Genomic DNA, 22022 nt, shown 5'->3' with positions numbered 1-22022 from the left:
GAGGTTCTCCCTTCCTTGCCCAGACCCAGAGAAACCACCTGCTCAAGTGCTGGGCTCAAGTTCCAAACAAGCTGGAAATACATGCATGTGGATGAAGCTTTACATGAGGTTGGACAGCAAGAACAGATTCACAGCCTCACTATTTTCCTCAAGCCGAAAGGAGGAACATGGTGGCTCCTCAGTTTTTTTTCAGGGCTGCAAAACAGCTCACAGGCAAGGCTATTTCAGAATCCGAGGAATCTGTGGCGTATTACGAGGCTGTGACGTTCACAGTGTGCCCTAGCAAACACAGCATGACAAGGCCATTAACTAATGGAAGAAGAGAAGCTCTAAACAAAAGCTCAGCACACAGTGATGGCTCTGGCAGAAGGCCAGCCTTGGCTCCAGCACAGTAACATAGGCTGATCAAGGCAGGAAGGTATCGTAACATACATTTTAGCAGGACTAGAAGTAACCTGTTGACTTAAAGCAGAGATGTAGTTCCCAAATAAAAGGTTAAAAAAAATCTCCACTGCTGTCACATCCACAAGATCTCCACAAGCAGCAGTCACATGCTGTGACAAAGGAGAGGGGTTATGTCGTGCCCACTGCTGGAGTCTCAACATCTGCTGGAGGACAACTGCTTTTCAGATGGCATCACTGCTGTGTGCAAGTTGTCAGAGGCATGCCCCTGCAAGGGACAGACAACCGAACTTGGCCTCGCTCGCAGGCAGGTGCTCACTCGCTCCTATAACTTTCACTATCAAAGAGAGCTTCAAGGTGCCGCAGGCACTTACTGCACAAGTGACTCCTCCTGGCAAAGGCTGCAGAGATTCCTGGCTGGACCCGTCCGCAGGCTTATTACTACATGAGAAGGAAGCTTGCGAGCTGCCAATTTCTAGTGAAACCTTTGCCCTCACTTGGCTGCTTTACCACCATGTGCCAGATGTTCAGGGAAGTGAGCCCTAGCAAGCAAGAGAGCTCCTTCTGATTCACTAATGACGGGCAAAAAACCACCCTGGAATCAGCCCCAGCGCCAGGCTGTGATGGCTGGTTTGCATAACTGGCCCTTGTAAATTCCTCTGTTTGTTTCAGGAAGCATCTACTCTCCACACAATAGAGGAACCTTCAGCTTTTGACCATTATTTTAACAGAGAAGAGCAGTATATGGCCAAACCTCCCTCCCCCTATAATTCCTCTGATACTTCAGGTATTCAGGAAGAGCTTCTGTCACGGAGAGACCCGGGGTGATGCAGGACGGTACAATAGTGGGAAGCAGGCAGGGTGGGTCACCATACATATGGGTAATGTTTCTTGGCAAAAAGAACAGTCCAGGAGAGAATGTAACTGTTCTGACTGTCCATGAGTAACTCAGTAAAATAGCAGCAGCTGCTTCATCAGAGAAGGGGTGCCTGGAAGTGTCAGCAGGCTCTTGCAGCAATGACTGCAAGTCCGCACTGCCAGACCAGTCACCACAGATGCACGAACAACTCACATCTGTGACTCTTCTGCAGTAATCATGGGTTCATGCGATTGCAGGCTGTGGGACTCCAACCCACTTACTTTCCACTTGTACTTTGACATATTAGGTCTGCATGGTGCAATACTCCCCTCTGCTAACCGTGGCACCTTTCTCCATCCTACACTCCTTTTCCCACATTTACTTGCAACAAGTGCAATTATTTTCCCCTTCAGTTTATTCTAAAGCTTGTCAAATTACTGAAATCAGATTACCAGGGTTTTAGTCGCTCAGATTCACCCACCTTTCCTCTTCTTGAAGACAGGTCTATACTCTCCAGTCATACAGTACGGCCCTAACTTGCTGACAAGACTTGCAATTTTGAGTGCCAGCTCACCCAGAACTCTATAACGGACACTACCTTTGTTTTGCTGCTGCTGTTGAATATTTAGCCAAACTTGTCCTTTTTCTAGATTAATCTTTTCTCTCAAGTTTTTATTTCCTTCCAGATATTTCTGGTTTAGTGCGAAATAAAAAGCAGCTGAGCTTTTACTTTTTCTTTGGTCCATATTCCACTGCTCCTCTTTCTGGATATAGTGCCTCCCAGGGCACCGAGGCATCACGCAGATCTCCGGAAGGCTTTTGCACCAGACTGTATGTAACACATCAAATCCTCTGCCTCACTGTTCTGCTGCTGCTTCTGCATCACACTGACTCTTTTTCCTTATAACATCTCCTGAAAATCCCCCTCTCTACAAAGCACTTATCCCTTCCTCAGTATGCAAGTGCTGCCAAAAGACTAACATAACACAGAGCAAATCCCTCTCAGCTGCAGGGAGAATAAGCTTATCTGACCACTGACCCCAGCAATAAATAGCCATTTGCCTTTCATTTACTCTTTCTCAGATAAACTCCCTTTGATTTCACTTACTTGAGAGAGGACTAAGCAAGGATCCTAGCACCTGGCTCAGAATCCCTGGTGTCAAGCAAGTCCAAGCAGCTCCAGGTCTGGTGTCTGAAGGAATTCAGAAAGTCTCATACCCCACCTGTGATTGTACCATGGACATATGCAGTTGCCATCAACATTGAGGGGCAAAGGAAACACCAGAGAGCAGAGTTCGGCCTATTTTTTTGAGGAATGTGTCCACTTCCACAGCAGTCATGTTACTTAGCAGGATGCTTCCATTTCCCTTATCTCTGTCCTGAGGTCAGACTCCTGACTGTAACCACTGGTTTGCAGTAGGGATGAAGTCTTGCAGAGGGACAGGCCTAATGTCAGATAAGGAATAAGCAACAGTGGCATGCAGAGCTCCTAGGTCAAGCAGGTGCCTCTAGATGAATCCAGGAAAGGAAGAAACTCCTTTTTCTCTGGAAAATCAGCTGAGAGAGGAACAGAAACTCTCCACAGAGGGCACTGGGCAAGCAGTTGTCATTTTGATTTTACCACACACTGATAAAAATACTAACACTCACTACCAGAAGAGACGCCTATGTCTTATTCCCATGCTTCCACTAGAAAATGTCTTATTCCCATGTTTCCACTAGAAAAAACAGCTGTGCTAGCCACCTGCTTGCAGCTAAAGCCAGTGACAGCAAGATCTCAAATAGATCAGACTAGAGAGGACAAGACAGATGTCTTCAGTCACCTGGACTGCATCCTAAAGTATTCAATGAACTGGCTCAGCAGCCTCAAAACCCAGCAATAATTCCCTTGGGAATTTGCGTAGGACAGGTAGGGTGTCAAAGGATTGAAAAACGGACAAAAGTAGTGCCTAGCCTTAAGAAGGCAAAAAAAGGGAAGAGAGTTGATTTATGATTCCGATTCTCAGAATAGCAAGATTAACTATTTGTAAGCACCTGAAAAAAATAACAAAGACTGAGTAGCAATGCAGGTGGATTTGTCAAGAACAAATCATTATTGAAAAAAAATAGTATTTCTTTATACAGGGAAAAAAGTATCATAGGGGAAAAGCAAGACATGAACTGGAATTCAGTAGGGCTTCTGACATACCACTTTCACAAACAAGCCGAAAATGTTATTAATGATACTACTGTGATACAAGTTCAGAAGTGGCCAAAAAACTATCCAGGAGTTCTCAGTGGGCTCACTGTAGAAATGGAAGGATGTTATTACTTTGGGGTGTGCCTAGGAACCAACTTTGTTTAGTGTGTTTTCATTGTCAACCTGGATGATGGAGTAAAAAGTATGTTTATTAAATTGCAGAGGACATGAACCTGGAAAGAATGGTAGACATGCTGGAAAGTGCTGTCAAAGGAACTTGGCAAATTGGAGAAGTGTTCTGGAAGAAAGAATTGGTAGGGACAAGTGCACGGTGCTGCTCTTTGGCAGGAAGAGCCAATGGCACAAGCACAGGGTGCAGAGCTGGGGAGGTAGCAGCTCTTCAGTTCTTCCTGAAACCTGGTGTCTCAAGGAACTGGACACTCACCTTCAGTCCCATGCCATTGTGGAAAATGCAGTCAAAACAGCGGATGTATAACGAATGAGAACCGTGAGGCTAGTGAAATAGCTGTGTGCTCCTCTCTATTTGCTGTACTCTGTACATTTTTGGGCACTGCTCTTTAATAAAAAGATGAATCAACTGCGGGCATTCAAAAGAGTAACAGGAATTAAGAGATCTGGAAAACATCACCTACAAGAACTGAAAAAACCGGAATGTTTATTCCAAAGAAATGAAGGATAAGGAGCCAACTACAAGAGCACTGAAGTAACATGCAACGCAAGAAGCTCACGGTCGTTCTGCTTTCTGCCAAACCGGGCACTGAAGCACTCACTTAAGATTACTGCAATCGCTCTCCCCAGTCTTCTAGCAAGTTTTAACAAACTGTTCGCTGCATCTTTCCAAGATCAGGGATACCACATTAGAATCTAGTGATGACCACATCACTGCAAGCATCAGGTGGAAACTCAATTTGTTTTGAAGTAAACCAATCCATCCTTTGAACGTCAAGCTAAACACTAGAAGTCCCTAAAACTGCATTCACGTTGCAGGGCGCTGACACTGCCAGGGTTTTCCCTGGCCCAGAATGAAGAACAAGAGCATGACATAAACCAAAGAAAACTACTTTTGACTCAATTATTCATGTTACGAAAGCCCCCTTGTGCTTGCCCAAAGGCTGACAGGTAACTTAATCCGTCTGGTACCAGGAAAATAATTGCAAGTTGGTGCCAGTGTGAGACAAGAGCAAGGTATGAGCCCTTAAGGCCATCTATGTAACAACTGTATACAATTATATTCCCAGACTGTTTCATTCTGTATATGGTGAGCTGCCAACCTCCTCTCTTCATGTCCAAACACATGATATAACATCCCATCCTCTGAACATTAATCCATTTGTCTGGTTATTTGTTGAAAAATCATTAAAGAACATTTGAAAACAGAGATACAAGATTTGTAAAACAAATAGAGGCCATTTATTCCGGACTTCATGACAACAGATAAAGATGAGCCATCCACTGAATGAGAAGTCAGTGATCACAACCTGATTCCATTTAGGATGGGTGAATTACAGAGAACAACCCTGACTAGTAACAGGTCGATGGTACTTCAGAAGGGCACTAATGCAACTGACTGGGATAAAATATTTACATGGGGAAAGCAGTGGATCCACCATTTCAATGGTTTTAAATTAGACTTGATACTGTTCTTCCAGATGATACTTTAGCCAAACACAAATCATGAATCTCAGTACAGCAATAACAGAGCAAAATATAATGGCTTGTGCTATTCAAGAGGTCATATTAAGTCTGTGGATTGTAGCCTTTTCAAGAAGTTATGCTGCTGCTGTGTCCTCCTCCCCTCCTGTGCCATCACATCCTTATCCCCAAACTCCCATTTCCTCCCCTTGCCATTACGCTTTTCCTTCCTCTGCTCTTAAACCCTAAGAGTCCATAAAATCCATGGAAAAGTTGGTCCTTTTTTATACTCTTTAAAATAAATAAAAATTAAATTCATTGTTATAGCACACTAACATAATCTTGAATAGAAAGCCTCATCTGTGATGCAAGGTCACGTTACAGAGAGAGGTCTTTGTAAAGCATATTTAATTAAAGCTGAAGTCCATGGAAGTAAAAAAGCCTTCACTTAAGTGCAGCAGGACACACAGAGGAACTCTCTTCAGACCAAAATGTGTCAAATATGACTGTGATATCATGTCTGCCCACTGCTTCTAATTAGGTGACCTTGGCAATGCAAGCTGACAGCGTTCTTACCACTTTCTCCTTGTAAACAATGTATTTCAGCCACTTGAAATCCTGCCATTTGAATCCTGCCAGAACAAACAGGGAATCCTTCTCATACTGCTCCATTTTCTGGATTGCACCTTCAGGATATGTGATCCGGAGAGTTGTCTTGCCACCCACATCTTTTTCAAAGCCCTTCACTGGAGCCGAGTTCAGCCTGCAGGGCAACCAGAGAAGACACTGTCATGAATTCCCACTTTCGCTCATGCATGTTGATGATACAGCAATCACTGCTGGGCAAGAGCTCCCTGTATGCAGCTGTTACAGCAGCAAATGTTAACTCTTACAGTTCTTCATCACAAACATTATACCAAATGACAACAGTTTAATTAGAAGCTATTTAAATTATTTAATTGAATATAATGCAAACCACTTCTGCACATCCACTCTTGTGATTTAAATTGGGTTGGAAGCTTTGGAAAAGGAAACTGAAAAATATTGTCCTTGCAAATTTAAAGTTACAAACTAAGCATTAATATTTTAACATCCCATCGCTCCTGGGATCTCTTACTTGGATTCTGCAAGACTGTGCTGAAACAGAGGATGCAGCTTCATGGTAGTTTAAGCGAAACTGGTCTCATGCTCCAACTCCAGTCCAGACCTTACACTGCTCATCTTACTTGCAGTGAGATTGTTTAGGGAACTAAGCCAGTTAATAATTTAAAAAAAAAAAACCAAAACAAAGGAACAATCTCCACCTGGTTTAATTCTCCAAACTGGCCCATCCAGAAGGCGACCTGCCCTGCAATGCCAACGCAAAGGAAGAGGCTGGGCTGCGCAGCTGGGGTAAGGCTCAGCAGCACTGCAGTTTCACTGACTCGGAGGAGTTTCTGCTGTGGAAGTGCACCCTGCTCTGAAAATACCCAAGCAGACACGCAGCTTTGCTCTTGGGCACACTGATTTCTAAGGGGATGCTATGTGTTTAGCTGTGCTTTTGTTAAAACATCCCTCAGGGACAAAGTTTTTACCCTTCAAAAAACAAACTGCTCTGGCGTCAACAGCAATGATAACTTTCATGACACCGAAGTTATCGAGAACTTCTATTCAAAACTAGAAACCCAAAGCTGAAGAAATGTCAAGTAACTTGGAATACAAATCTTGCTGACATCAAACAGCAGCCCTGATGGAACAGCATTGCCTGCTTGAATTATTGCAGCCTTCTTCACTTGGGGTAGTTCAGTATACTGGAAACTGCTTATGGACCGCAAATTTCGCTGTGTAGGAATGTTAATGAGGATCTGGACTTGTCTTTTTCAGCCCGGATAAGCATTTTAGGTGGGAGACCTTTTAGTAGAAGAAAATGCCTGTATACAATCTGAAATTCTATTCAGAATTAAGGAGAATAAATTCCTATGTATTTTTAGTAAAAACACTTTATCATTAGGAATAAAATATTAAAGGGACAACAACTTAAGAATCAGCACCACCACAATTTATAGAGGAGATGAAGCCTTTTTTTTTTGTGGTTTATAAAGCCTCGCTTTGTACCCTGACTTTGCAGTATCTAGACCTGTCTGCCTGCAAAAACAGTGCTCCCAGCCAGCCTGATCCCTTGCTTTTTCCTCTGTTGCTGACGGAACTGTTTCCTCTGTTGTGTTCACACATCACTCACTTTTGCTATGGATGTTATTTAAACTTCAAGGCATTGCGCCTCTTTGGGGTAGATGAGCCTACATAACGCAAAAGCACGTGGCCCTAAAGGTAACAGAGATAAATACAACGAAGTACTGTGTAAAGAAAGCTAGTTATACACATTTTCATCTGTCTTCTTGAAGTTGAGGGGAAGGTCAGCATCTGCAGTTGTTTCAAATGTCAATGTGTAGCTCTTTGGCAGGGTTTTCCCCACCCCCAGCTGCTGGGTTTGCTGTTTGGCTGCTTACCTTGTTAAAGCTCCCAAAACTTGGGACCCCTACTTTGCATCTAGACAGGAAACAAAACAAACCATTTTCCCGAGTAAAATGAACTCAGGTCTCCAGCAAAGGGCCAGAATGTGAGTTGCTGACGGAGTCATAGTGATGGAGTCCTGCTAACGAGCCAGCACTGTCAGCCCCACGGTCAGTGCCCCAGGGGCAGCGCAGGCAATCGAGCAGGAAAAGTTCTGGCAGCCACAACCTGTGTTCACGAAGGCGCATGCTACACAGTTTGAACCCTTTCTCAGGCAGGACACGCTGGTGATTATAAACACAGCTAAATCTTAGAAAACCTCAGTTAGGATGCCAGGCCTCCTTGTACTGCCCATGGAAAGGCAGTTTTCTCCAGAAGAAGTTTCAGAGTGTTTTTCTGTCTCTGTATCCACTGATGACACAGGGAGCTTAGAGACACTAACTCCTAACCTAGGTACCATGAAGACCCTCCCAAATATCACTAAAGTATCATCATCAGGTGAATCCCTATCTCATTCTAACCAGGAATTTCTGACACATACTTGTTTTTCCCCTGTCTGCAATCTATTCTAAGGAGGCATTTCAGAGCACTGACAACTGACTGCTGCAAGAAGCTGCTGCCAGGTAAACAGAGTGACAGCCGGGAATAACGTCTGCACTGAAATCTGATAATATCCAGTTAAAAAAAAAAACCAGTAACTAACTCACTCCAAGCTGTTTTAGAACTGTCAAAGCTGATCTAACTCTCTTCACCACAAGATCAAAATTTCTTGCTGCAATTAGTGATCCTCACATGGTAACACACAATGCACAAAAAACTCCACATACTTCTGGATCACTCCTTTGTTCACAAATCTACCACATTTTTTTCCCTTAAAATTCACCTCCCAGGTCCCAAATCTGATCCTTCAAAGGAGTTTTGCAATCCATGAAAAAGGATGCTATACACAAGGGACTTCCCCAGGAGTAAAGGAAGCAGTTGGATACATTTAAGAAGTAGTCTGCTCTCACCTCCTCAGTCCCACATCCAAGCACCTGGCTTCATTTAACCTTTACAGTTGACTTTTTTCTCCTTTATCCATCCCACAAACAGCACAGGTGCTTAGCTGCCCTCTTATACTCTCAGCTTGCAAACTGACTTAGATTTACTGATGTGGAGAGAAAAGGTTCAACTTTTCATTTGGAAATTAAATAGTGGACTTTCTGATGTAAATCTTAGTGGGTGGCTTAGTCCAGATGGATTGAAACTGTTTTCTTGCTACTTTTTGAACAAGAAGAGGCTATAACTGAATTTTAATTCATCTCAAATAACTGCAAGTCACCAGACTATGATGAGCAGTAAGAGCTCTTCACTAGCAACTGATAGTGGGATGAATTATGAGAAGGGCTGTAAAAGTTTCATCCTGTTCTGAACAGTCATCCCTGTGTCCAGAGCACCGTCGGGGAAGCAGGGAACTGTTCACAGGAACAAAGGACTGAAAGAGAGATTCTTGGTCTTCTTGTCCAGAATTAAAGGGTATTTATTACTCTATGTATATTCTATTCTTCCCTCATGTGCCCATTACTAGCGCATGGGAGAGAAAGGAGACCATGCTAAATGATACGTTCTCTATGCCTCAAATTCTTTTACTAATCCTTTTCTTTCTTCCACCTTAGCTAAGAATTTGCTATTTGCCACCATGTCTCATGGTTGACTGAAGTTCAGAGAGATATCAGTTACGTTCCCTTTAATATGAAATCAGTTATCTTACTAAGGAAAAAAAAAAATAGCAGCTTAGACTATGGTAAACCAGTTTTATAAACTTACACTGCAGTTTATCCCACTTTTCCTATTTACCATCGTAATATTTTCTTGCTCATGATTCAAAACCTGCTATAAAGCTCTGCACTTTTTTCAAGTCAGACTAATGGGTCTGTAGCTCCCTGGAGCACGTCCCCCCCCTCCTCCTACACACACTCTCTCTCTCACTCTCCATTAGTACAGGTATTATGCTTGTTAATCTCCAGTCACCCAGAACACCTCCCTGACTTGACAGATTTATTACTAAGAGTTATGACTAGACCTGTGATTTCACATATCAGCACGTTTTTCAAGCATTCTGAGATGGCGATGATCCAGGTCCTCAGCGAAAGCAAGAAGTCCTAACTTCGACTGCGGTCATTTTCACTCATACACCACTCTGCTTCTGCTCCCTTATTCAACATCATCATCCACAGTGAAACAGAGGCTAAGTATTCACAGTTTCTAGGGCGCACCTACAGGTGTTTAATCATTACTGGGTCCTCACTCACAGAGGCTTACTGCTTCCTGAGACCCTATGCTGCACCATTCTTAGTTCTTCCCATCCTAACTGTGAAGTGTAGGTCCCGAGGAATGCTACACATGTGTGACCAATAATACTTCCCTGAGCTACCTAGGGGATATAGATATATCTGGGAGCAGACCTAACAGTACGTTTTACTGCTTCACCACCTAAGGGCATCACAAAAGCAGCAGCTTTTAGAAATGAGCTATGAAGAGAAGGTTGAAGTGGGATCACAGGAGAAACCACATTCCCAAACAGCTGTGGAAAATGGAATGCTTGAGGAGTGCCTTCACCCTTTGATGTGATCACAGTTTATAACAAACATTTATATACTCTTGGGTTTTTTACCCCTCCATATTAGCTAATGCTTCCACACAAATTGATATTGTCACTAGTGTAGGTTTAACGTTTGCCTGCATAGCATGTGAACTGATACAGAAACTGAATATATGACAAGAAAATGGTGATGCCAAAGACTCACCTGACAACAACATCATAGTCATCAATTTTTAACCCCAATGACTTATTTGCAAGTACTCCACCATTTCCCACAATAATACAACGCCGGCAGCTGAGACTGTGGAAGAAACAGAGGAAAGAGGTGATTTTTGTAACACAACTTCAAACACACCGAGCTAGGCATATTTAGTTTGCACCTATCTGAGAACTACAGGAAACCTTTTGGAATATTAAGAATTAAGGGGAGAACAGAGATATACTTGATCCCCAGCTCACCCCATCATGCCCAGGCATTACACGTGATAAACTGCTTTCAACACCTCACACCACGTGTGGCCTAATGAAATGAGCTGTCAGGACAAGCAGCTCCTCTCCCCCCACACCCCTGGTATGATGGGCTTGAATCAAACCCATCTGTTTACTTAAACCTTCTCATTATTCATTTAGCACTGAAATAACAATAAACCAAAGGCTTAGTGAGGAAGTCCTCTCTCCAAGCAATTTTCTGAGTGCAGGCAGATCTTGCCAGGTTATCTGGGGTGTGCTCACCTTGCTGAGTGCAAAATTGCTGCAGTTATCATGAGACTTCAAGAGAAAAACACTAAATGGATGGAAAAAGGACCCCCTAACAATCCTGTCCAGTAGGAAACATATACAGAGACACAATGGGTGAGGAAGGGAAAGGAAAATAACCATAATTAAGAAAGAAACAGGAAAAAGAAGGAAGAGAATGGTTTCTCGTGGAACTGCGAGTCACGAGAACTCTCTGCCGCAGATGTTAAAAAGTGATTTCGTTTTGAAGACAGAGAGAGGACTTCTTTCCAGCCATCTAATCCCAAACGCAGCTGGCTCTTCTGGCAATGTGCCTCCATCTCTGGTAGTTCACTGAAGGAATACGTGTCTGCAGAGCCTTTTTCGGAAAGGGTCCAAGGCAATCAGTTGTTTGGAGCAGGCGGCCTTCCTAGTCCCAGGCACAGTCGACTGGTCTCTTCTAGGCTGTCCTTGCAGTGATCAGAAGAGCCAGCGTGAGGAAAGCTCTGCTTCTGTGGGGTCCGTCTTTGCAGAGCAGGGCTGGAGCGCACTGAAAGACTCAGCTAAACCACTGCGGGTTACCCTGCTGACAGAGCCATTAGTTGGAGATATGCGCAGAATTAACAGAACCAAGAAACGCTCAGGAACAGCTTCCCCACCCCAGATAAAGTCTCACTGCAGATCCCAGCCTTTCCAAAAGAAAAAAACCTCCTTAATAAGATGGGCATATTAGCCCAGTGCTCGTGTCCCTAAGGGCTGAAGAAGTGTGGATGTTTGTGACAATCAAATCACAACAGAGAAAGAACTTTATAGACAACGGCACAGAAAAAAAAAATACAGTTCTGGCAACAAGTAGAAAGTAGAGGCAAGATCTGGTTCAGGCAGTATATTGTGTCAAGGTGGGAAGAGAAAGAGTCAGCCCCAAGTACACCCAACCGAGTGACAAAGATGGTAACGGCTTTGTCAAAACCTTTAAGGAAAACGTGCTGCAGGAGGGAAAAATGACATAGTTCAGTTTCTGGCCAAGTGAAATTTCATATGAGAATACGCTCTTTTGATGATTATGATAAGAAAGTTCGACCTCTTAAACAACAGACTGCCGGGTGAAATACTGTTATTTCTCTACCCAGTTGTCTCTGAGCCATGACTTTTCTTAATTTTATGTTTTGAAGAAGAATACCACGCTGAAATCCAAAGGCTGCAAGCTGTAGCCACTCCCCTCTATCACTTTCCCACTTACTGTTAGGACGCTAGCTCTTACCAATTTTGAATACAGATGTGTTTGTTTCAGCCTCAAACCACTTAATCGCATTCTTCCCTCTTCTGCAAAATTAAAGCACCATCTACTGTCAGCAGTCCTTTCCACATCTGCATGTGATCCACTTACTGTGTGTAAACATCTGCTTCTAGATGGATAACCAGTTACAGGTCAGACCGGTGAGCATGAGCTGCTACACATGAGATAAAAGAACCAGTTCCACCAGCCAAAGCCGTTCCAGCAGCCTCTCTTCATGGCCCTGTTCCCACACAGCACTTGTAGACTGATCAAAGCCCATTCTTAATTTTTTCTTGACCATATAAACCTGACTGAGCTCATCACATCTCTTACAGTATGGCAGCTCTCCTAGATCTTGAGTCACATTTGCACTACCTCTCTGAACCATTTTCAACTTCTCCCCAAATCTCCGAAGCACTGACTCTGGAAGACCAGCATGCGGAGCTAATGCTGCTCAAAGCAGGGTCCCTTTTACACAGAAGTTTTATGTACATCACTCCAATGCTCTTTTTATAGTCATTGGTTTGCAGACTGTAATCCTCATCTTGTAAGTATGATCTGTTGTCACCTCTGAGATGCCTGACTTTCGATTTGGCTCCAGTAAAGGACTGCTCAGAAAAGGGCCCTACAAAAAGGTCTAGACTGACCCAGTCCTCCGACTCCCTACTTTCCCAGTCTTTGGCTCTAGCAAATTTTCCTAGTGTAATTTTACATTTCCTACAGACCGGTCTTAACCACTGCGAACATCTGCCAGCAGGATTACACTTGAAGTGTCACTAAAGGATTAATTCTCAACCCTGACAGTAACTTTTTAAAGCTCTGTGACATATCCCATTCCTAAAAAGGATATGCCTACAATAGTATTGTGTACTATCAAAATATAATGGACTGAGACAAATAACTAATGCCTATCTTAAAAAGGTTACCTTTATCAATCAAGCTTCTAGTTAATCTAAAAAAAAAAAAACCCACCTTCATCTACATGACAAGATTTGATTTCCACAAAATCCAAGATAACTGACATCAATTATGCTGCCATCCTAGCTCTGTTCCAGATCTAACTTTCCAAGATTTTTCCTACAAAACTGAGCTAATCAACTTACAGCCACCTCTTTGTCATCTCCCATACTTCTCCAGGAATGGCACAACATTTGCTGTTCTATCCATCATTCCAAGAACAGTTAAAAAGCAAACAGTAATAACAAAAAGAACTCTTTATTTAACTCTTTGAATACTCTTCAATGCTTTCTGATTTCAAGAGACATATAATTGTCATTTAACATCCTCATAGTTACTAATAAAAATACAGAAAGTATTTAATTGTTGCTGTAAAATGGGACATCATCATTCTACCTTTACCCAAATAAATGAAACAAATACTTAACTGAATGGTTCTGCCTTTACTCATCATAACTGACCTCTGCCCAGCTTCATGTCTGAACGACTCTTATACTCTGGTGGTCTCGACATATTTAAATATGTCCTCCTTTTTCCTTAAGTCCACAGATAAGATTTTTCATTAGTATTTTTTTGACGCTAAGGTCTAATTTTTGATCTTCTAGCAGCTTTTTCTTAAATTTCTTTCAAAAAGCACTTTGCCCACTCTCATTGCAAAGCTGGAAGTTTCTGTTGCACACTCAGAAGGCAGTACTCAGGTGCAGATTGCTTTCTTCAGGTGCACATGATGAAGATATGGTGAGTCCTGGACTTTGCCTGGGTTCTACACATCAGGTGTGTACATCAAGTCTGGGCAGCCAGGACTGTTTTGATCAAGACAGGCAGAAAGGTGAGCTGGCTTGGTCTCACCAACTTTGGCAACCACATTGTGGGACAGTGAGAAGATTGCAGGGCCACCCTGATGGCACTGTGAAAGGGAAGCATTCAGCAGGGATGTCAGGCACCTCACATCCCAACCAGAAGTTTGGACACTTGGCACTAGCATAGCTGGGCTCCTTCACAGCCAGCACTGACTGACAGTGCCTGAGCATGGGAAGCCTGCAAAGTCACTGCTGGCTCCAGGCAAGTTTCTGGCTGAAGAAACACACTGTGCAAGCAGCATCAGTTACAGCTCAATTACTTCTCCACAAAGAAGTGTGCAAACACCTTTTTGTTTGTTTACACAGTATGTCAAAGCTGTATTTCTTTTCCAGAAGAGCTGAAGGACTGAACACATCGGACACAGCCCAGGTTCCAGTTTTGCTACCAGGGTGGTATGAAGAAGGGTCATGGACTTTCCACACGAGACAGCCTTTCCCTAAAGCCCTAAGCTGGGAGCTGCAGCCAGATGTACAGCCTCTTGACACAGGTGCTCAGAGGTTGAGTTCATCTACACCAAAACCGGGATTCACACAGATCTTCTTGAACAATATAGCACTGTAAACACATGTATGCATTGTAGCAATTGCTACTTCCTCTTCCTCTCTTATCAAAGCCCTTTAGGCATTTGTCAGGGGAGAAAAACCACAAAGCCTTCCTTTACGCAACTTTGGAACTAAAGGCTTTGAGGAAAGATATAACAGAATAATTTAAAAACACATCTTTAGGGTAACTGGTGCTTAAGGAGGCTTAGCATATTCTGGTTTGATCTGGCTGCTGCTACTTAAACTGGTGCTATCAACCTGAGCCAGAGGGACACACACATCCCTTTTCCTGCTCTATCAAATTCCTTCCTCACTTGTAGCTTATATACTGCATTAGTAAAGACGGTGTTAGTTATAAGCTCAAACTCTCAGTTTTCCTCCATTACCACCTGGAGGCAATACAAAAGGGTCAGTCAGGTTTTTGTATTTCTGTCTTTTCATAGGAAATTTACAGGTCATCACCGCAGAGATTTAACCCCAAAATCCATTGAAGTCCAGCCAGCAGAAGAGCCATGGAACTAGAAACCAAGCCCTGATCGATTTGCAGAAGGAGGAGCAGGTCACTGGAGGAGTTACTAAAGCAAGCAGTGAAAATACCAGTGATATAAATGGGCCTGGAAAAGCCAACAGAGGACAAGAGAACTCTGAAGTGTCAAAGATGAGGCCCACCAGCATCTGCGCTGGGGAGAAAGACATGCCAGCTCTGAAGGAAAAGGACACTGATTCTAAAGAATGTCCCCTGGATCTCCAATCTTTCCAGAAAAGCTCAGAGCTGAGTTGCAACTACCCTCACAAACACAACTGCAGCTTTACCTACCTCCTGCCCTAGCGCAGAAGCAGGTTACTATAGGCAGTTCAACACAAAGGTGCCATAATAAGGAGTCACGAAGAAACCTAAGAAAGCACAGCATCACTTTGTTACAGGCGTGAACTATAGCATTTGTTCACATGCCCTCGAGCTGCTGCTAGTTATTAACACAACTCTACTCACAATGGAGGGATTAGTTGGAGTGAGTTGGCAAAGCTGCTTGGGGATGATGAAAGGTGTATGCATACCCGGAAGGATCAAGTTTGCCTCGTTTCAGCACCACGTCAGTACATTATGTCAGGAAAGGTGCATCAGGATGCCCTTTTGGCATAGGGATAATCAAACAAACAAGTTCCTTTCCAGGGCTTATGGGAAGCAAGTGAAGGTAACATCTCAAGGGACAGCTTTGTGAAGGAGGACAGAAATGGAGAAGCTTGTGTGGGGACAAGACCAAAGGCTTGGTGTAGATACCCCACCACTCAACTCCAATCCCCTCTTTCCTTCCTATGTTCTCACGCACTGCTCTGACCTCACCTCTGCTGCCTCTCCCACCCTTCCCCCGGGAAAGCTGCATTCAGCGTGTGGTTACATGAACACTTGCTTCAATAGGCTCGGCAGCGCTCACCCTCCCCACCCATCCCCAGCCCTCTGCCTCTCCTGCTGCCATTGCAGCACTGCGCCAACGCAACTCTTCAGTGGGAGGGGAGCTCTGTAAGTGAGGTCACTGGAATGACCCGCGTTAAGAGACGAACTTTTAAACTGGAATCGTTTCAGTGACCCACTTTAAGTCCCTCTTAAAACAACAGCAGCAGCACAAGGAGAAGTAAGGAGCTACAGTCTGAGAGCAGGCAGCAGCAGCAGCAAATATAGCTTCTTAGACTGGCTTTGCCAACAGAGAAGATGTTGGTGTAACTCCATCCTGAAGAAAAGGTGAACCTGGAGCTTCTTCCCTACCGCTAGAATCAGCCCACTAGACTTCTGAGAGCCTACAAGTGGAAGAGTTCACAAGATCTCCTAAGTCTGACCCCTTGTACCTCACAGAGTTTAGCTCTCTTATCTAACTCTTTCACAATAAAGCATTTTTTCAGCCCTTAATCATAGAATCATAGAATGGTTTGGGTTGGAAGGGACCTTTAAAGGTCCCTTAAGTCAGGCCCTCTCCAGTTGCTCCAAGGTAGTGAGCAAAAGGGAGAGGTCTGGACTTTCTCCTTGACCAGTGAGCAGAAGGGAGTGAGCCGAACCTCAAGGCCCTGCTCCCAGCACACTGGAGCTGCCACAGAGACGAACTGTTGGGCTCTGCTTTGAGCTTGAGACAAGATGAGAAAGTAGCCAGCCTTCCCTCATCAGTCTGCTCCATGAGGTCTTCTGGAATCCAAAATGGCAGATACTCATTGCTGCCAGAACTGTAAATCATTGACGATCACGGCTGAAGAACATTTCTGGAAGCATACCCAAGTCTTCATCTATGCCCTACTCACCAAGCAGGTTTCCAAGAGCAGCGCTGCAGTAGCTTTAACACCTCCTACAGTACCCAAGTGCTCTCTCGTAATAACCCTTCTGTTGCAACTCCATCCACTTACCACTTTAGGCTCCCACTTTGCATCTTGCTATCCCAAGCCTTTCTTGTCCCTTTCTCGCACATCAGCTTCAATTTTTATCTTTCCTAAGACCTGCTCACTTGGAAGGGCTCTGGGAGGCTTTTGACTGTGAGGCATATGTAATACACAACCAACATCTACTGCTTTGCATTTATCACAAAAATTCCCAAGAAAACAGTACTTCCCCAAGATATCTGTGTGTTTACAAGCATACACACCACCAAACCTTGTTACTGCAATGCTACAGAAATACATTTCTAGCCTGTTCCTTGGGTCTCATTCATAGTTGAGATCTCAGGGACTTTGCATAAGTTTCATGAAGGCTTGAGTGTTAGGTCTTTCCTATCTCTGTACCAAACCCATCACAAAGAATATAAACCCAAAGCGAGCAGCTCATGCTAGAGTGGCTACATTTCACAACCTCCTGCAAAATGACTTAAAAAACCTGAAACATTCCACTCCTCAAAAAACAGGTGAGCAGCAAGGGTCACAATTACATTAACCTCCACTGCAAGAATCTTCCAACTGCCCTCTTTCATTAACACTAACTTCCAATGAGCAACCTTCTGAAAGAGTGTATATGTGGATTTTTCAACAGATTAAAATCTTAACTCTCCAACCAGAGCTGAGATAAACCCCAGATGGGTGAGACTCAGTTGTGTGCAAAATCTCTAAGAAGGTAATTTGTAAAATATTTTGCCTTCTGGACACCATTTCTCAAATTAATCCAAACTCTGAAGGCTAACCCTATCCGGTACTGCTGTGAGGCAAGGCAAACTTCAAAGCAACCTAAATTAGCACACAGATTGCAAAAAACTAAGAATAAACTTTCACATAGAGAGTAACTCCCAAGTCCAACTACAGCGGGCAAGCTCTACAATCAACACGAGAGATGCGGAGACCTACAGAAAGGCTGAAAAAGCTTATGAACTTTGTCATGGAAAAGCGGGCAGAAGGGGAGCTGGGCTAGGAAATAAAACCAATGTGTTTAGAAAGCAGGAACTGTGTGGTTGGCCCAGGTTCAAGGAAGTACCACTGCTTGGAAAGAAGTAGTACCAGGACTTTGAAAAGAGATCATGTCCCAGTGAAAACCTCTGGCAGCTTCTGAAAGAAACTACCTCTAATCCAGGCACTAAACCAAAACTGCAGGGCAAAGAGAAGGAATGACAGAAAAGCAAGGGTAGGAAAGACTAAAGGACTATCATTGGAAAGCTGATTGTAAACATGCCAGTGAGTTTCAGAAGCAACCTCTACAATAGGACTGAAGAATCAAAGGACCTTCTTCTAAAGGCATCAATTTAAATACCACAGGACCCAGGAGACTGCTGTCACGTCCTGGCACAGGCTTGGCCAACACAATCACACATTTCTGCTTTAAGATTAAGGTGTTAGTGAAACATTGTTAAAACCAGCCAGTCCCTTCTTTCCCTGTAAGAGTTTCTTGTGATCCTGTTGCTTTGTCAGAAAGGCTGAAAAAGAATAATGTGTTTATTGAAAACCTGCTATTTACTTATTTGAAAAAGGGGCAAGAGGGTGTATTGTAACACCATATGAAACAAAAGATAAGGAAATAGTCAAAAGGTAAATGCTTTTTTCCACTCATGTTTGACTTAACAGAGGTCTCCAGAGTTTACAGATTTACTGGAAAGAGGACTCAGTTTCCAGCTCCTGATCTACCTCCAAAGCACAGCCAAATTTACTGGCAATAATTTCTGGCAAAAATATCTAGCAAAATTTATTTAGGACATGTGGAAAATAATCATTTCTACTCTGTCTATTCTAAAAGGTCTCATCTTACCTGTCAAGAGCTGGAGTTAGACGGTAATCTTTGGTTGCTGACAGGATGGCTTTGATCAGATTATCTGGGGAGAAAGGAAGAAGACATTAGGAACAAGTTCTCACTTCTAATGGAAATGAAAACGAAAGTGATGTAAAGCATCTGAAGCAGTTACTTGGAGGAACTGAAATAAGGTTCACATTAGGAATAAACACTTTAACTTGCATATTCCTATTTTCTCTGGACAATGACCTTCACACACTGGCTGCAAAGACATGTTACATGCCAAATTCTGATGCAGTGTGCAAATGCCTTGCACAGAGAGAGTGACAGGGAACAAACACAGTACAGTTTAAGGCAGTGGTTTCATACCCACTTCCCTGAGACTGCAGTTTCACAAACACTTCAGACATGAAAAAGCCAGTATCACTGTCAATGCTTGCTTTCAGAGAAGCTTTTATGCAGCTGAGCCGTGAACTGGAAGTAGGAACAGAACCAGGTTAAAACTAATGCTTTTTATTTTCCTGGGTTACTTTTAGTTTAGGTTCAGTTCCTCGGTCTGGCTTTCTTCATGGCAGAATCCAATGAAACCATCATAGTTGCTTAAAGAAATGCCCATGGAACCACAACCTACACTGATACCCAGTGAACACTGCAGCAACCAGATGATGTAAGTTATGCAAGCATAGACACACACACAAATTAAATGTATTAAATTGTAGAAGCACAATGATTACACATAAATAATTCTATTGACTATGGAAATTTTTGAGTCTGCTTCCTTCTAGATTTTGTCCTTTGTCCCTAATTTTTCTACCTCTCTCCCCCATAAAGGTCCAAACTCCTTTACCATGACCCATCCAGGGCCAAGAAGCAACAATACTTTGGCTAGTCTGGATTTACAAATGCACCAGTAACTTCAGAATGGTTGTACTGGTCCGACAAAAAGTCCATCTGTCTCCAAATCCTGACTCTGACTGTGGCCTGAAATTCTCTTCTACCATTTAACCGTTTTCAAGTCAGGGATTTCATGTGCCATGTATAGCTTCAATGTATCTGGCAACGCTCATTGATTTCTCTTCCACGAACTCAGAATCCTCCTGGATCCATATGGACTTTCAATCACTTCCCTTTCCTGATTTTGAATACGGCTTCTGTGAGCTTCATTTATACTAGAAAAGATTGTGAACAATTAGTTCCCTTCCACTTCCCTTGGGAGATTGTAAATATCTATCATATCCTTCCCTTAAATATATCAGTCAACTAGTTCAAAAGTTCTTAGAAAACAACCAGTCAAAAGGAATAAATAAGTCTCATTTCTTTACAAAAGATTAAAAACGACACAGGAACATTAAGACAACTGACATCAAGTGATTGTTTACAATCTTAAATCGTTTTCCTTATAGACACTTCTTACTGCAATCAGCACAGTTAGGGGAGTCCCTTTGAAATGAAGAGTTCTGTTCTTATTTACTATATCCCTCCGCAGAAACTACAGGACAAGAGTGTGGGACAAACACACAAGCTTGAGGCAGCCCACGTGCCAAACAGCTTTGAACCTGACAACAAGCTGGTGAGACACACAAGGCAGACAAACAAAGGCAATAAACAGAAAACTCTGATGGTTACTTTTAGATTTGGGGAAGTTTTTGACCTGGCATTACTGACAGCCCCTGCCAGCCATTACAAGCTGGGAACTGGGAACTTTCAGAAGATCGTATTTTGGAGTGGAGTAAGGAAAGAGGGAATATGTAGGGTAAAAGCAACTTACTTTGCTAACAAAATAATGTTTTTGTTTAATTTTCCTTCATCTGAAGAATTTCTTTTGACGCACTGGCAGCAGGCTCCCTCTCCAACAGGAATGCTATTTCCCTAAGTCTGCTGCAACAGCAGTAGGTTGTTGTGACCTCTAATGGCACCATGCCACAATCCTGTCCTTGGCCTGTCTCATACATTGACTTTTACTGGACAGTATATGGTACTGTGGTTGTTTTTGCACATTCTCAGAAAAGAGATCAAAGGATTGCATGTCAAGGGCTGCAACCTCCCATCTACCAAGTTTTTCTTATGCCAGGTTTGCTCTACCACCCACAAGTCAACACCCTGCCCTATTTGGAGGCCGTCCATTATACTATATTAAAAAGCACATTAAAGAAATACAGTTGACTAATGCACTCAGACAATTCTGTTTTTCTCATCTTGCCAGCTAATTAGTAATGCCTTCATAGTGAATGCTCAGGAATGAAATACGACTACTTTAGGACTGGATATGGCAGCATTTGGGATCGGGATGCTCCCCATTCCCATGATCCAGAGAGAAAACACAAACAAACCAAACAACAATATAGGACATTCAGTACAGATTATGAATAGCCAAATGGGAGATATCTTCTTCAGCAGCCCCCACAGTCCAACAACACATGGCATCCAACAAGTTTGGAAGTGGCACAAATCACAGTGTTATCATTCAAAACTGCTGAATGAAGCTCAATAAAAGATGAAGGACTTCACTGCCAAGTGTTGACTTGCAGCCGGAATGAAGGTGGCACAGATGCCCTCAGTGTCCATTCGTCTAGTCTAGCACCCTCATTGGAAACCAGGAGCAGGAGCCACAAGCACTAACAGGAAAAGCTAATGGCTGGGCAGGGGAGAGGCACTAGATCTTTTTGATTGAGCTGGATCTCTACCAGAAGATGGACACTACACTGCTGCTGAGGTGGATACTTGCATTTGGCACCTTGCTCACTGGCACCAGGATGGAAGAACAAGACCTCCTTCAGAAGGAGCTTCTGTATCTTCTTGGGGCAAGGTTTTAAGGATCAGCAGATATGCTCCTGTGGCTGATCTGCAACATTCCACAAGACAATGAAGATACCTACAACAGGGAACCACTGGCAGGATCTTTTACCACAGCTGGGTCAAGGTGGAGGGTCACTTGAAATCACCACTGCAAAGACTACTATCACAGATAGCGACCTGCAGGACACAAAGCAGTGTTCATCTCCAGACTATTACTAAAGAAAATCAGGCACCAGGAAAGCAGGTGCATTATGTAAAGTTAATTGATGGAGCATGCTTTCTTCAGGGTAAGAGAGAAATTGAAAGGGTGATGAGCATAGTCTGCCTTATATACCTATGTACTGAGTGATAATAATGGGTACAAGTACATGTTACAAATGCTACAAAGAAAAATTCCTTCCTGTTTCAAGTAACAGGATTTGTGCACAGCCGCTGGCTCAGTACTGATCTGTCAAGGACTGAAAGCAAGAAAGCAAGTTTTGCAAGGATAAAAGAAAGGCCAAATCTTCAAGACCTGAGCCACTGA

General features: G+C 43.2%; 1 protein-coding gene across 1 annotated transcript in view; it reads right to left on the bottom strand.

Annotated features, from left to right (window-relative positions):
- The window catches only part of LOC104083535 (CMP-N-acetylneuraminate-beta-1,4-galactoside alpha-2,3-sialyltransferase), a gene marked incomplete at its 5' end in the record, with an annotated part of 59988 nt that extends 41206 nt beyond the window's left edge, over positions 1–18782 (bottom strand). The window contains 3 exons of the mRNA XM_009587041.1: positions 5670–5856; positions 10370–10465; positions 18719–18782. Coding sequence (XP_009585336.1) covers positions 5670–5856; positions 10370–10465; positions 18719–18782 — 347 coding nt within the window. The remainder of the gene's footprint in view (positions 1–5669; positions 5857–10369; positions 10466–18718) is intronic.
- Between the last annotated feature and the right edge of the window lie 3240 nt (positions 18783–22022).

Source organism: Fulmarus glacialis, unplaced genomic scaffold (genome assembly GCF_000690835.1).
Source record: "Fulmarus glacialis isolate BGI_N327 unplaced genomic scaffold, ASM69083v1 scaffold18021, whole genome shotgun sequence".
Lineage (NCBI taxonomy): Eukaryota > Metazoa > Chordata > Aves > Procellariiformes > Procellariidae > Fulmarus > Fulmarus glacialis.
This window is presented reverse-complemented; position numbering and strand designations above follow the sequence as displayed.